This window comes from Anas platyrhynchos, chromosome W (assembly GCF_047663525.1).
Source record: "Anas platyrhynchos isolate ZD024472 breed Pekin duck chromosome W, IASCAAS_PekinDuck_T2T, whole genome shotgun sequence".
NCBI classification, from domain to species: Eukaryota; Metazoa; Chordata; class Aves; order Anseriformes; family Anatidae; genus Anas; species Anas platyrhynchos.
Genome location: NC_092620.1, coordinates 10,668,316 through 10,683,940, shown reverse-complemented (window position 1 = coordinate 10,683,940; position 15,625 = coordinate 10,668,316). Strand labels below are relative to the sequence as shown.

The following is a 15,625-nucleotide window of genomic DNA, read 5'->3' as shown; positions in this document are numbered from 1 at the left end:
AGGCCAACCGCATCCTGGGCTGCATCAAGAGAGGCATGGCCAGTAGGTCAAGGGGGGTGATTGTCCCCCTCTACTCCACCCTTTTGAGGCCCCACTTGGAGTACTGTGTCCAAGTCTGGGGCCCCCAGCACAAGAAGGATGTGGACCTGTTAGAACAGGTCCAGAGGAGAGCCACAAAGATGATGAGAGGGCTGGAACACCTCTCCTATGAAGAGAGAGCTGAGAGAGCTGGGGATGTTCAGCCTGGAGAAGATAAGGCTCTGGGGAGACCTCATTGTGGCCTTTCAGTACTTAAAGGGGACTTTTAAAACAGATGGAGAGGGACTCTTTACTTGTGTAGATAATGATAGAACAAGGGGGAATGATTTTAAACTAAAAGAGGGGAGATTTAGATCGGATGTTAGGAAGAAGTTCTTTACTCAGAAGGTGGTGAGGCACTGGAACAGGTTGCCCAGAGAGGCTGTGGATCCCCCATCCCTGGTGGTGTTCAAGGCCAGGCTGGATGGGGCCCTGGCAAACCTGATCTAGCGGGTGGCATCCCTGCCTATGGCAGGGGGGTTGGAACCAGATGACCTTTAAGGTCCCTTCTATGATATGATTTACTCAAGAAGTTTGATATTTTGTATTTTCTACCAGGAAGCTTCAAAATCACTGCCTATTCTCTCAGAAGCAGCATAAAGCTGCATGAAATCAAATACTAGCCCATACTTGTTAATGTGGTCTAATTACCTAAGGCACACTGTCACCTGTACATCCAGCTCTCAATCAGGTATGGGCAGTCAGATAGCACAGACCTGGTATTAGTTACCACAGACATTATAGGGCTATGAATTTTTGGTGTTTACCAGCCATGTCACTTGCCACCAAGTTCCAGCTCAAAGAATGCGACATTCCTTTTTATTTCTTTTTAGCCTTTATACTCTTCTACTATAAGATATGGATCAGAATTATACAGCCCCCCACAAGTTCAGGAGGTTCCAGGATAAGGAACAACACTGCAAAATACTTGCAGCCAGCTCTGTTAAAAGGATTCTTAAGGCTATATTTAAGTGCTGGGAAGAAAAAGAGGCTTATGTGTTTACCTGATTTCAAGTGCTTTGATTGCTTCTAACATCTGTAAATACTCAGCTGCTTTCCAAACATCATTTGCTTCCTCCTCACCTTGGACCATTAGTTTTGCTGTATAGGTGAACTCTATTAGGTGACGAAATGCCATATTACTTACACCTGTTTATAAGCAAGGAAAGCAAGTTAGCACCTCAGAACCTCACACTCTCCCTTCTAAAAGGCTTAATTCAAAACTGACATTTTTCTTTTTGTTTTTATTTCAAGGGAAGCTTTTTCCAGTAGCAACAGCTGCCTCAGAACAATTCAAGAGCTGAGACATAAAAAATTATCTGGTATGACCAAGCATGCATATCAGCCTGTACCAAGGATATCACATTCATTTCAAGCTTTGATATACAACTCTCTCTCTCTTTTTTTTTTTTTTGATTTTTTAACTGCATCAATCATACTACCTTCAATCTCCACTAAGGGCTCCTGAGTGAAATCTTGGAAGAATTTGTAGAAGAACTGGCTACAAGCAGCAAGAACAGCCTTATGAGCTTTGAAATGGTGACCTGCAGACAGAAAAAAATTTTGTTTAGGAGAACACTTTTCTTACTTATACTGCAGAATAAGTGACAATACACAAAACAGCTGTAAAACCCAGTCTACAAATCTACTCTAGCACCATACATTCACTTAATGTCTCCCTGTAACATGGGATGCTACTGCAGCTAGCTTATCTCATTCTCATACAGACCCTTGCTGACATCACTTACCTTGCTGAACTCCCAGGAAGAATGTCTGGAACTGACAATTAGACTACTAAAATTTCCTTAGACCCAATGAGTATCAACTATCAAAGTAGAAGGCTCAAATTGCACAAGAAGCGGTAACATATTAAGGTTTTGAAATTCTAAAGGGGCAGACAGTTAAGTACTGAAAGGAAGGAAGCTATTTGCCAACTCCCAGAATCTCTGAATGTTCATGAATTAAGGTCTTTCCTGGGAATGGTACTGTATGTAGATTTCCTCTGCAACTCAATCAGCTAAAGAACTCATTCACTTCAGAGTGTTCCTCTTTTCAGATATTTAAATCATGGCAAATCTTTGCATGAACTTTTTTCCTGTATGTCTTGAACTCAACTGCCAGGTTTTATCCAAGTTAGCTGTGCTTTTTGCCACTCTTACAGACTGATCTATTTTATCACCACTTCAGCTAGCATAAACATCCCAGCAGAACAAAAGCAGTTCTGCTCTGCTCTTCCTGTTTTCCAGGCTTTGTATTCCCCATAACTCTGTTGCCTTCTCCTTGGCACAGGCATGAACATTCATAAGTCTCCACAGGATAGAAACATTCACGCTAAGTTTTGTGCGAGCACTGTCAGAGAAACTATGGCAATTCCAGAACAGTCTTTTCTTCATTTGTTTCCTTTTTTCTAATCCAGACTCTATACAACTCTTTTACTTCAAATGAGTTATTGCTATCCTTTCAAGGGTCAGGTGGTATTCCTTTAGCTAAGTCTGTCCTACTGGACACTGCCTGTCTTCCTTGAAGTGCTCATTCATTCTAAGACACATTTGGGATAAGAAGCAATCTTAAGCAATCAGACACCCCCCCTTTTCTAATGGGATACACCCCCTTTTCTAATGGGATAATAAGCACTTATCTCTGTCTTCCTTTTAAACTAATACTTATATCTCTAGAACACAGAAAAAGAAAAGTGAGTTCTTCTACCTTGTTTTAACTATGTATTAAGAATAGTAAGCAGATACTACAGAAGCAAGCTTTTGCTTTTTAAATAATATGTATACAAGTTCTCTGCATGCAAACAGGTTAAGTTAGAGAAAAACATTTTTTGCAGCATTTTGGAAATACTTAGATAACATTAAATAAGTATAGCAGTTACAAAGTGGTATACTATCTGAAAATATTTAGCCACTTGTTCAGAAAAGCAGAAGCACAATTATTAATCACTACTGGAGACTGTTTATCCCAAGACTTTAAAAGAAAATCTGCAAGCAACTCATAGACCAGTACAGAATAAAGAACTTGTTAGCAGCCCAGTTTGACAGCTGACCCATGACAAACCCACCATCTTCCCAGCACAGCTTTCAGAATTCTCTGTATACCAACTGGTCCACAGGCCTATACATACCATCCACAATCAGAGTGATGTCTGTGAACTGGTCCTGCTCACGTTGTTCATTCAGTCTATCCAAAATAACTTTATAGTGTTCTGGGAATTCCTGGATACATTCCATCATTTCTTCAGCTTCCATGGCCAAAGTAGTAGTCTGGGAAAGATGCATTAGCAAAGAAAGAATACTGAGTCGTTCAGTAAACACTATGCACAGTCAAGTTAGCATACAAACACAAATTAAATGGCACTTCTCAGGGACTATAAAAAACAATAGAAGCACCAAAATGTCATGGTAACTGGTTTATCTTATTTCAGCTAACAGGTAGGAAACATCAGGGTTAATGAAGTATGAGTATGGCCTTCTATATGTACACATCAAAGAACAGTCAAACTGTGTATTTCTTTATTCTACAGATTTAGCAAGGACCCACCTGCCTCAAAGTAAATAAAGTAGGGATGTAACATCTGCACATCTAACTATTTAACAGCATCTCATCAGCATAACATCAAAATCTTTATGCAGTCACTTCCTACAATTCTACCAATCCACTTAGTGGAAGAACAGTTCTTAACATTTCCTTATTTAACTCACATTTTGTATCTAGCGAACACAAGATGTTTAATTAAGGACTGTGAGAATCAAAGTTGTGTTTTTGCAGTAGAAAACTAACCATGTATATTTAAAAGTAATTGTGCAATCATAACAAAGGGCAATGTTAAGCAGATAAGGGGATAGCAGAAGGTCTCATTGTTCCAAAATAAGGAGGATAGCTAAGAAAAACAGGACGAGCACTGCAAAAACAGTAAAAACAAAAATCATGGGCTCTCTAATCACGAGAGAAGAAGGGGGGAAAAAAGGGGAAAAGGAGAAATTAAAGGTTGGTCAAATAAAATTGTACATATATGGTATAGAAAAGCATTGAGTAGTTTGTGAACCTGTAGTACTCAGCCAATGAAGAAATGGGGGAGGAATTAAGCATCAGGTAATAGGGAATATAAGGTTATGATATACTTTTACTGTGCACTCCTGTTTGCAGGACGCCCACTATTGCAATTGGGAATAAATTCGCTTCACAGAAGACCCTGTCTGAGAAAATTATTGAGATATTTCTCACAGGATGTAATAAGGCAGTACTGTTCAGCTTCTGAATACATAGAAGCTGCCAGGGATTTAAAGTGTTACTACACTTTAGTAATTTGATTTGTAATTTGATGGCCCTTCCTCCCTTACTAATATAATAAAAATAGCTAGGGGTGGGAGTTGCAGAAGTTCTCAGACCTGAAGAGGTTAAGTAAAACTGTGCCCATGGAGGAGATGTAGATGTTAGTCTGCTGCTTATGCAGAACCACCTCTTGCTCCCTGACTCCTGGTACAGATTTTTGTGTGTGATTGGAATTGGAAAGTCCTGAGTATAAACCTGTCTTGACATGTATTAACTACATCTGAGCTGATGCCACCATGTGTACTACATGAATTCTACCTTACTTCCAACAAATGCACATACTGGTATATGGTGTTTGACAGAAACAGAGAGGAAAAGAATGACCTGGTTATGATGAAGGCAAAAATTTTCTTATGACTAATATATCAAGTAAGGAAAATTGTGATTAAAACACAAATTTGACAAAAAACACTCTTCCTTGCATCTCAGAAAAACTGTCCCATGAAAAGGGAAAGGAAAAAAACAACTGCTTATGAAAGTCTAGTTCTACCTGCTACTAACGGTGCTTTGCCAAGTGGATGCTGAAATACATATCAGGCTCTTAAAGGGGACAGAAGAGACCAGTCTGTTGGGGTCAGGGGGAAGGTGAGGTGGAAGAGGAAGGACACTGCTGCTACCTTCACTTCACCTCATCTGTAATGAATCTTTGAACAAAGGCAGGAACTGCTAGTCATCTCTTCTGTTATCTGGTATTTCACATTAGATTTTATCAGCTATTTACTTCACTGTTTAATTCTTCCTACCCATTTTTGAGAAGTGGTACGAGGATAGATGACTTGCAGTTAAAAATATAATTCCCTAAAAATTAAACCAAACCAATTTGACCTCCAAATACATTAAAAAAAAAAAAACACACATGAAAAACATACAACTTAAAATATGTAAATCAGTGTCCCAAATTAACATGAAACTCAGTGATATTGAAAAAAAAAAAAAAAAAAAAAAGCCCAACATAACAGCATATGTTCATTGAGAGCATGAATATTCTTGAGCAAGAAGTGAAAGGCACAGTACCCAAAGAAAAAAAAAGAAAGAAAAAAAAAAACAGAAAACACTAAGAAAACAAGAAGCCAAAGAAGGCAGATAAAAGTGATCCAAGCTGATGGTTGGTTACATGCAAGCTCATAGATCAGCAAGGGAAAATTGACTGCTTAAGCTGCTTACCTGCATTTTCTTGGAAGACTCGACCAACTATTGTCTTAACCTCACCAACTTGTGAAACGATACGCATCTCACATGATAAGCATACAAATGGCAGATCTATCCTTATAAATGTACCTCAATGAAACTATGTGATCCATAGAATCATAGAAATGTTAGTTTGTAAGGGACCTTAAAAACCATCTAAGTCCAGGCCCCGCAATAAGTAGGAACACCTTCCACCAGGTTGCTCAAAGCCTCATCCAGCTTGGCCTTAATCACTTCCAGGGATGGGGCATCCACAACTTCTCTAGGCAACCTGGTCCAGTGCCTCATCAACTGCAGTGGGTTTTCATAGCAAGGTTTTGGTAGCTGGGGGAAGGCTGAAGGGGGTACCTTCTGTGAAAAGAATGCAGAAGCTGCCCCGTGTTAGAGAATGGACAGTTCCATCAGGCTCCGAAGGGACCTGATACTGCCCAGAGCAGAGCCAATAAGTGATTTTATTTGCATCTCTGTGAGAGCATATTTAAGAAAGGGAAAAAAAACAACAGCAGCAGGGAGAGTGAGGAGAGGGAAACAGCCTTGCAGGTGCCAAGGTCAGTAAAGAAGGAGGGGGAGGAGGTGCTCCATGCACCAGAGCCAAAATTCCCATGGGGCCTGTGGAAAGGACCATGGTGAAGCAGGATGTCCCCCTGCAGCCCATGGAGTACCATGGTGGAGCAGGGTTCCATGCCACAGCCCGTGGAGGAGACCACAGTGGAGCAGGCAGATCTGCCCTGAATGAGGCTGTGGCCTGTGGAAGACCCCCACCAGAGCAGATTCTGGGCCGGACCTGTAGCCTGTAGAGAGGAGACCACACAAGAGCAGGTGACCTGGCAGGAGCTGCTGCCCATGGGGGACCCGGGTTGGAGCAGTGTGCTCCTGAGAGATGGACCCCATGGTGCAGACCCCTATTTTGAGCAGTTCTTGAAGAGCTGCTGCCTGTGAGAAGCCCACGCAGGACCAGTTCGGGAAGGACTGCATCCCATGGGAGGGACCCCACATTGGAGCATGGGAAGAGAGTGACCAAAAAGGACCAGCAGAGAAAAATCATTATAGACTGACCACAACCCCCCTTTCCCATTTCCCTGTGCCACTCGAGGGGAGGAGGTGGAAGAGGGTGGATGGGGGGGAAGGCATTTTTGGCTTCTTTCCTTTGTTTCTCACTTCTCTAGCTTGTTAGTAATATGTAATAAATTATATTAATCTCCCTATGCTAAATCTGGTTTTCCCACGATGAGAATTGTTGAGTGATCTTTCTGTCCTTCTCTCAACCTATGAGCCCTTTTCATCATATATTGTCCCCTTTCCCTTTGAGGAGGGAGACTGAGAGCAGTTGTGAAGGAGCTTAGCTACCCACCTGAGCAAAATCACCACTTCACCCTCACTGTAAAGAATTTTCTCTTAACATCTGATCTAAATCTACTGTCTTTTAGTTTAAAATCATTAACTCTTGTCCTATCGCTACACTCCCTGACAAATAGTCCCTCCCCAGCTTTCCTGTAGGCCTCCTTTAGGTACTGGAATGCTGCTATAAGGTCTCCCTGGAGCCTTCCCTTCTCCAGGCTGAACAACCCCAACTCCCTCAGCCCGTCTTCACAGGAGAAATGTTCCAGCCCCTTCATCATCTTCATGGCCCTGCTCTGGACTTTTTCTAATACTTTCACATCCCTCTTGTGCTGGGCACCTCAGAGTTAAACACAGTACTCCAGGTAGGGTCTCATGAGAGCAGAGTAGAGGGGGAGAATTACCTCCCTCATCCTGCTGGTCATGGTTCTTTTGACGCAGCCCAGGATACAGTTTGCTTTCTGGGCTGCAAGCTCACATTGCTGATTCACATAATCATAGAATGGCCTGGGTTGAAAAGGACCTTAAAAATTATCTAGTTTCAACCCCCCTGCTCTGGGCAGAGCTGCCAACCACTAGAGCAGGCTGCTCAGAGCCACATCCAGCCTGGCCTTGAATGCCTCCAGGGATGGGGGTATTCACACACTCTCTGGGCTACCTGTTCCAGTGCCTCACCACCCTCTGAGTGAAGAACTGACTCTTAATTTTTAACCTAAATCTTCCTGTCTTAGTTTAAAACCATTCCCCTTTGTCCTATCACTAATAACACATGTAAGCAGGCATTCCCCCTCCTGTTTATATGCTCCCTTTAAGTACTGAAAGGCCGCAATGAGGTCTCCCCAGAGCCTTCTCTTCTCCAAGCTAAACAAGCCCAGTTCCTTCAACCTTCCTTCATAGAGGTGCTCCAGCCCTCTGATCATCCTAGTGGCCCTCCTCTGGACCCATTCCAAGAGCTCCACATCCTTCTTCTGCTGGGGGCCCGAGGCCTGCACGCAGTATTTCTGGTGGGGTCTCACAAGAGCAGAATAGAGGGGGACAATCACCTCTCTCTCCCTGCTGGCCACCCCTTTTTTAATGCAGCCCAGGACGCAGACGGCCTTCCAGGCTGCAAGCGCGCACTGCTGGCTCATGTCCAGCTTCCCACCCAGCAGGACCCCCAAGTCCTTCTCCACATCCATTTTGATTCATGTTGAGCTTCTCATTAATTAACACCCCCAAGTCCTTCTCCTCAGAGCTGTTCTCAATCCATTCTCTGCCCAGCCTGTATTTGTGCTCGGGACTACCCCAACCCAGGTGCAGGACCTTGTACTCGGTCTTTTTGAACTTCACGAGGTTTGCATAGGCCCCCCTCTCAAGCCTGTCCAGGTCCTTCTGCATGGCATCCCTTCTTTCCAGCACATCTACTGCACCACATAACTTGGTGTCATCAGCCAATTTACTGAGGGTGCATTCAATCCCACCATCCGTGTCAGCATCAAAGATGCTAAACAGCACCAGTACCAATACTGACACCTAAGGAACATCACTCTTTATTGACCTCCACAACTTCTATGGGCAACCTGTTCTAGTGTCTCAGCACCCTCATAGCAAAAGATTTAGATTGGTTATAAGGAGGAAATTCATCTTCCTTTAGCTTAAAGCCATTTCCCCTTATCCTATCACTAGACTCCCTGATAAACCTTTCCCTTGCTGGAACAGAGGCCCATACACCCCCTCCCGGTACCACATTTCAGCTCCCTGCCACGCCACGCCCAGCCGACGCGCCGAGAAGTACCCCCCACAAACGATCGACACCGCTCGCGGAGGCTCCGCAAAACCAACTAGCAGTTGCGCCTGCCTCCTCTGAGCTTCAGTCCGCGCGCCCCGTGCCCAGCCACAGTCCCATTGGCGAACACTGATAGCAGTCAGCGCAAGCCCTGCCAATGGCAAAGCGGCGGCAGAGCCCGCCCCAGGCAGAAAAGCCAATGAGCGCCCGCCAAGTCCCAGGAACAGGAGAAAGCGGAAGGCCTACCCTGCACTGAGCGTCCGCAAGGCACGGTCGCTCTAATAACATTGCGGGCGGCCGCCGGTAAGCGCAAGTATTTCATGGGGGGTGTCCCTGACGCGGAGACCCAAACGACCGGTGTCGGCCCGAACCATGCGCCTGGGAACACCACCACCTCGTTAGCCGTTATTACGCCATCAAAGCTCGCATTAAATCGATCCGTTTTCAATTCCCGGCCAGGTTACACTCTAATAGCGCTCACGCACTTCGCGCAGTCCTCTCAGTACTCACCACAAAGAACTTTCGCCCTGCCGTTCCTGTTCGTTACCGCTTCGTGCTCCTCGGCTCGGTGGAAAGCGGGGCAGGCGCTGGCTAATCGCGACTCGTATTCCCAGCCTGCACCATGCGGTGGAAGTGACGGCATAATCACCTTTCACACAACAAAGGGCGAGGAGGTGGGGCTCGCTGGCCTGGTGCATTATTGTAGGTGTAGTCTGAGAGGGGCACTGCCATGAGAAGTCGCGGCCAGGACCTTTTGCGGAGCTTTCGGTCTGGACTTGTGTGGAATAATTGCCTAAGGTGACTCGGAAACTAAACTAATATTCACATTTTAAAGAAAATGTACAGCACTGAAGAAGCTTTAAGGGTGGAGTGTAGCCGCACTACCTAAGCGTTCCCTAGGCCTCCAACCTTAGATGCTATTGCGCTGGGGGAGCCTGGTGTGCTGACTCTAAGGAATAGTACGGAGTGCAGAGCGGAGTGGAGACACCGCGGCTAGGCTCTGTGGCCGGATGGGAACTTGATTGTTCTTGTGCACACCGAGACCAATAAGCTGTACTTTTTGCTACCCTGAGCCAACAACCTGTCATGTTTTCGACAAAATGCTGTACTCTAGTGAACTTTTGCTCATTATAATATCATTTTAATACAAAAACACACCTCCATCCCAAAAGCTACCTGCCCTCCAAGGTGCAACCACCCCTCACTGAGCACGCGCTCTGAATTTCTTGGAGCCTAGACCTTTAAATGAAAATGAGAAAACTTTGATAGTTGAAATGGTAGCACCAATAGTAGTTGAAAAGTCCTTGGCTTAGTGTAAGCACTGCTCTGCAACAATTAAAACATCAGTGTGTTATCAACATTATTCTCATCCTAAATCTAAAACACAGCACCATACCAGCTACTAGGAGGAAAATTAACTCTATTCTAGCTGAAACCAGGATAATGTCCTATTAGTGGTATCACAGTAACAGTCATGCAGATAATGACGAATTAATTTTGATAGAACCGGACAAGCATAGTGGTGTGATGGAATCAGAAGGGACTTCAGCATGCGACAATCCAACACCATCTGAAAGACTGTTACAAAAGATGGAGCCCAAAGTCAGTCAAAGGGGATGTGAGGGCCAGAGGGCAGACCCGGGAAACTACAGGCCTGTCAGTTTGACCTCAGTACCAGGGAAGCTCATGGAACAGATCCTCTTGAGAGTCATCACGCAGCACTTGCAGGGCAAGCAGGCAATCAGGCCCAGTCAGCATGGGTTTATGAAAGGCAGATGCTGCTTGACGAACCTGATCTCCTTCTATGACAAAGTGACGCGCTGGGTGGACGAGGGAAAGGCTGTGGATGTGGTCTACCTTGACTTCAGCAAGGCATTTGACACCGTCTCCCACAGCATTCTCCTCAAGAAACTGGCTGCTCTTGGCTTGGACTGGCGCACGCTTCGTTGGGTTAGAAACTGGCTGGATAGCCGGGCCCAAAGAGTTGTGGTAAATGGAGTCAAGTCCAGTTGGAGGCCGGTCACTAGTGGCGTCCCCCAGGGCTCGGTGCTGGGGCCAGTGCTCTTTAATATCTTCATCAATGATCTGGATGAGGGCATTGAGTGCACCCTCAGTAAGTTTGCAGATGACACCAAGTTAGGTGCGTGTGTCGATCTGCTCGAGGGTAGGAAGGCTCTGCAGGAGGATCTGGATAGGCTGGACCGATGGGCTGAGGTCAACTGCATGAAGTTCAACAAGGCCAAGTGCCGGGTCCTGCACCTGGGGCACAATAACCCCAAGCAGAGCTACAGGCTGGGAGATGAGTGGTTGGAGAGCTGCCTGGCGGAGAACGTCCTGAGAGTATTGGTTGATAGTCGGCTGAATATGAGCCAGCAGTGTGCTCAGGTGGCCAAGAAGGCCAACGGCATCCTGGCTTGTATCAGAAACAGTGTGACCAGCAGGGCTCGGGAGGTGATTGTCCCCCTGTACTCGGCTCTGGTGAGGCCGCACCTCGAGTACTGTGTTCAGTTTTGGGCCCCTCGCTACAAGAAGGACATCGAGGTGCTTGAGCGGGTCCAGAGAAGGGCGACGAAGCTGGTGAGGGGCCTGGAGAACAAGTCTTATGAGGAGCGGCTGAGGGAGCTGGGCTTGTTCAGCCTGGAGAAGAGGAGGCTCAGGGGCGACCTTATTGCTCTCTATAGATACCTTAAAGGAGGCTGTAGTGAGGTGGGGGTTGGCCTGTTCTCCCATGTGCCTGGTGACAGGACGAGGGGGAATGGGCTTAAGTTGCGCCAGGGGAGTTTTAGGTTAGATGTTAGGAAGAACTTCTTTACTGAAAGGGTTGTTAGGCACTGGAACAGGCTGCCCAGGGAGGTGGTGGAGTCACCATCCCTGGAAGTCTTTAAAAGACGTCTAGATGTAGAGCTTAGGGATATGGCTGAGTGGGGACTGTTAGTGTTAGGTCAGAGGTTGGACTCGATGATCTTGAGGTCTCTTCCAACCTAGAAATTCTGTGATTCTGTGATATACCCATTCAGTGCTGTGCCTCTTGGCCTAGGAGGTGACAAGATTGTTTCAGAAGTGAATCCCATTGTTGGACTCAGTTCTCTCTGGTATATCAAGACACCACAGAACTTGCCTTTCCAGGCCCAAGATGGTGTTTCCGGTAGTGGCACGTAACGCTTGCCTTGGAGTGTCTGTGGGAAGACTCACCATATAGAAAAAATAGCCACCAGACCCCACTCAAAATACTTCATCTTTCAAGTCACTCGATATAGAGGACTCGCAAGCTGACTATAGCCAGGAACATGCATTCTTCAGAACCCCGCAAGGTCTAGGAAAGATTGTGTTTCCTTTTTGCTAGTTGGTGGAGACATAGCAGTTATTTTGTTGATCACATCCATTGGGATGTGGTGATGTCCATCTTACTATTCTACCCCCAAAAACTATTTCCTGTGCAGGTCTCTTGACCTTGCTCTGTTTAATGACAAAACCAGCTTTCAGGAGAACTTGGATTATTTTCTTCCCTTTTGTCCTGGTTTCAGTTAGAACAGAATTAATTTTCTTCCTAGTAGCTGGTGGAATGCTGTGTTTTGGCTGAGGATGAGAAGAGTGCTGATAACACCCCGATGTTTTAATTGTTGCAGAGCAGTGCTTATAGCAAGCCAAGGACATCTCAGCCTTTCGCTCTGTCCTGCCAACAGGCAGGCTGGGGGTGCAGTAAGAGCTGGGAGGGGACAGACCCAGGACAGGTGACCCAAACTAGCCAAAGGGGTATTCCATACCATCTGACGTCATGCTAAACAATATATAGGGGTGGCTAGCCGGGGGAAGGGGGCCGGACTGCTCGGGGTTAGGCTGGGCATCGGTCAGTGGGTGGTGAGCAATTGCATTGTGCATCACTTGTTTGTACATATTATTACTTTCCTATTATCACCATTGAATTATTATTATTATTATTTTGTTATTATTATTTTCCTGTCTTATTAAACTGTCTTTATCTTAACTCACGGGCTTCACTTTCCATTTCTCTCCCCCGTCCCAGAGAGGGAGGGGGGAGGGTGAGCGAACGGCTGCGTGGTGTTTAGCTGCCGGCCGGGTTAAACCACGACAGTCTTTTTGGCGCCCAACGTGGGGCTCGAAAGGTTGAGATAACGGCAGATCTGACCAGAGTGTGTTAAACTAAAATTGGTGTAAGTATTAGACCTGCTTAATAGTCACTTGTCATAATGCTGATTGCTTTAATCTCAAGTCTGCTGCGCCTGTTTTCCAAATTGAGTATTATAGTACATTATTTTCCGTATTTGCTCTCTGTCATGTTGTTTATCCTCTCCGGGCCCTGGTTTCAGATCATTATGGTACTGAGTGTTGTAGCAATGGCTTATGAGACGATGAGATATCTGGTCATGACTCTAACTTGGTACTTGTACTCAGTAACATCGTCGACTCTACTTTGGAAACTGTATCTTGGAATCTATTAGCAATTATACCTATTGTTTTTTTTTCCATTAGGGAGTCAATCTGTGGAGGGGAAAGGGGAAGATATTTTTTCTTACTTGATTACTCTCCCTTTCTCCTTCACCACCCCTGTATCCTCCTGGATCACTCTGCCTTCCTCCTTCACCACTCTCTTATCCTCCGAGCTTGTTACAATAGCTCTCCAAGATATTGAATATTCTTGGGATACTCAGACCACCATAGTCTTGTTGTTCTGCCTCCTGAATGCACTTCAGATCCTGCTTAAAGTTAAACAACTACTTAGGAAGCTCATCCGGAAATCTGCCCGGAGGCAGTATAGTTGTGGGTGGCAGGGAGTATGGGAGGATATGGGCAGGCATCTAGAGCAGTTGGCACCCCCAGTGTTTTGGAAATTCACCCCTGAACAATGGCAAAATCCTCAAAAACTGGCAGAATGTTTGAAAAAAAGGTGTCATGATTCTGGCAGTTCCAAAGTAACATAAATCATTATAACGTGCTGGGGCCTGGCTCATGCCTATCGAGCTGCCATTGATACTGCTATCAACTTAGTGACAGACCCTGCGGCCACTCCAAGCCCTGTGACAGATCCAACGGCCACTGTGACCCCTACGGTGGATTCTGCAGCTGCTCCAGTCCCAGCTCCTGCCGCTACTCCAGTCCCAGCTCCTGCAACTGCTTCAACTCCAGTTCCTGCAGCCGCCCCAGCTCCGGTTCCTGCAGCCGCTCCAGCTCCTGCAGCCGCTCCAGCTCCTGTGGCTGTGTCAGAGAAACGAGCTGTAGCAGTGCAAGTTGACCGTTCAGGGGGTATTCCAACCCCTGTGGCAGACCCTGTAACAAGGTCAGAGAAACGAGCAGTAGCAGTGCAAGCTGCCCCTGTAGAGAAGGTGAAAAAATGGTATAGAGATTCAGGTCGTTTAGAAAGCAGAGAGTCTTCTGCCAAATCTAGGTATAGAGACGACGGAGATGACGACGATGCTGGGCCATCAAGGATTCAGGAGGAGGAAGATGAGGATGCCGTAAAATCAACAGTAACTACCCAAAGCCTAAACGAGCGTGAGTTAAGAGATGTGCAAAAAGATTTTGGTCGCCATATAGGTGAGCAGCTTGTCACCTGGCTGCTCCGGTGCTGGGACTCTGGAGCCAATTGTGTGGAATTAGACGGCAGGGAAGCCAAGCGACTGGGATCCCTTGCTCGAGACGCCGGCATTGACAAAGCAATTGCAGATGGAGCACAATCCACCAGCCTCTGGAGGCGTCTCCTCTCAGCTGTGAGGGAAAGGTATCCCTTCAAGGAAGAAATTTTATGTCTACCAGGCAAGTGGACCACTATGGAGAAGGGAATCCAGTACCTGAGGGAATTAGCTGTACGGGAAGTGATTTATGAGGATCCAGACCTCAGACAAACATCCAAAGACCCAGATGAAGTCAGGTGTACACGACCCATGTGGCGGAAGTTTGTACGGAGTGCACCATCATCATCTGCCAGCTCATTGGCAATAATGGCCTGGAAAGAGGATGAGGAACCCACAGTGGATGAAGTGGCTAAACAACTCCAGCAGTACGAAGAAAGTCTCTCCTCTTCCTTACAGGCCTGCGTCTCAGCTGTGGAGAAACTTTCTGAAGAGGTCCACCAACTTAAAGAGAATCTATCTTCCCCCCCACCTGAACCAACCAGTGTCCAACGACCGAAAGAGAACACTTGGGAGAAACTTTTTGAAAAGTTTCACCAACTTGAAGAGAGATTATTCTCCTCCGCACCTGTACAAAGCAGTGTCTCAGCTATCAGGGGTAGGCGTTCATCCACACAAGGAAGACGATATGGTGGGTACTCACCCCGTGCCACCCTGTGGTTTTACTTACGAGACCATGGAGAGGACATGAGAAAATGGGATGGAAAATCTACCGCAACCCTAGAGGCACGGGTACGTGAGTTGCAAAAGAAAACAATCAAGAAAAAGGGATTCTCTGAAAAGTTTGCTGCTCCAACTTCCAGCAGACAGTCCTTCAAACACAGAAACGAAGAAGATTCTGACCAGGATTAGGGGGGCCCTGCCTCCAGCCAGGGGGAGGAAAGGGACAATTGAGTTTATTGGACTGTGTGGATTCGATGGCCTGGCACGTCAGACACACAGAAGTATAAGGCTTTAGTAGACACCGGTGCACAATGTACTCTAATGCCATCGAGCTATAACGGACCAGAGCCTATCTGTATTTGTGGAGTGACAGGGGGATCTCAGCAGTTGACTGTATTGGAGGCTGAAGTGAGTCTGACTGGGAATGAGTGGGAAAAGCACCGCATTGTGACTGGCCCGGATGCTCCATGTATCCTTGGCATAGACTATCTTAGAAGAGCATATTGCAAGGACCCAAAAGGGTTCCGGTGGGCTTTTGGTATAGCTGCCTTAGAGACAGAGGGCATTAAACACTTGTCTACCTTGCCTGGTCTCTCAGAGGACCCCTCTG

At 46.1% G+C, this 15,625-nt stretch overlaps 1 protein-coding gene across 4 annotated transcripts in view; it reads right to left on the bottom strand.

Moving 5' to 3' along the window:
* Nucleotides 1-15,625, bottom strand: part of LOC101795426 (zinc finger protein 131) — a 73,681-nt gene that overhangs the window by 19,838 nt on the left and 38,218 nt on the right. The window contains exons 1-4 of one of the 4 annotated variants that reach the window (XM_038169477.2): nt 9,215-9,904; nt 3,206-3,344; nt 1,521-1,622; nt 1,083-1,227 (exon numbers count right to left, since the gene is read on the bottom strand). In XM_038169477.2, the coding sequence (XP_038025405.1) occupies nt 1,083-1,227; nt 1,521-1,622; nt 3,206-3,329 (371 nt within the window). In that variant the 5' untranslated portion in view covers nt 3,330-3,344; nt 9,215-9,904. Of the gene's footprint in view, nt 1-1,082; nt 1,228-1,520; nt 1,623-3,205; nt 3,345-5,577; nt 8,841-9,214; nt 9,905-15,625 lie in introns of those variants that run through there. The other 3 variants (XM_038169476.2, XM_072030469.1, XM_072030471.1) reach the window with 3 other exon arrangements.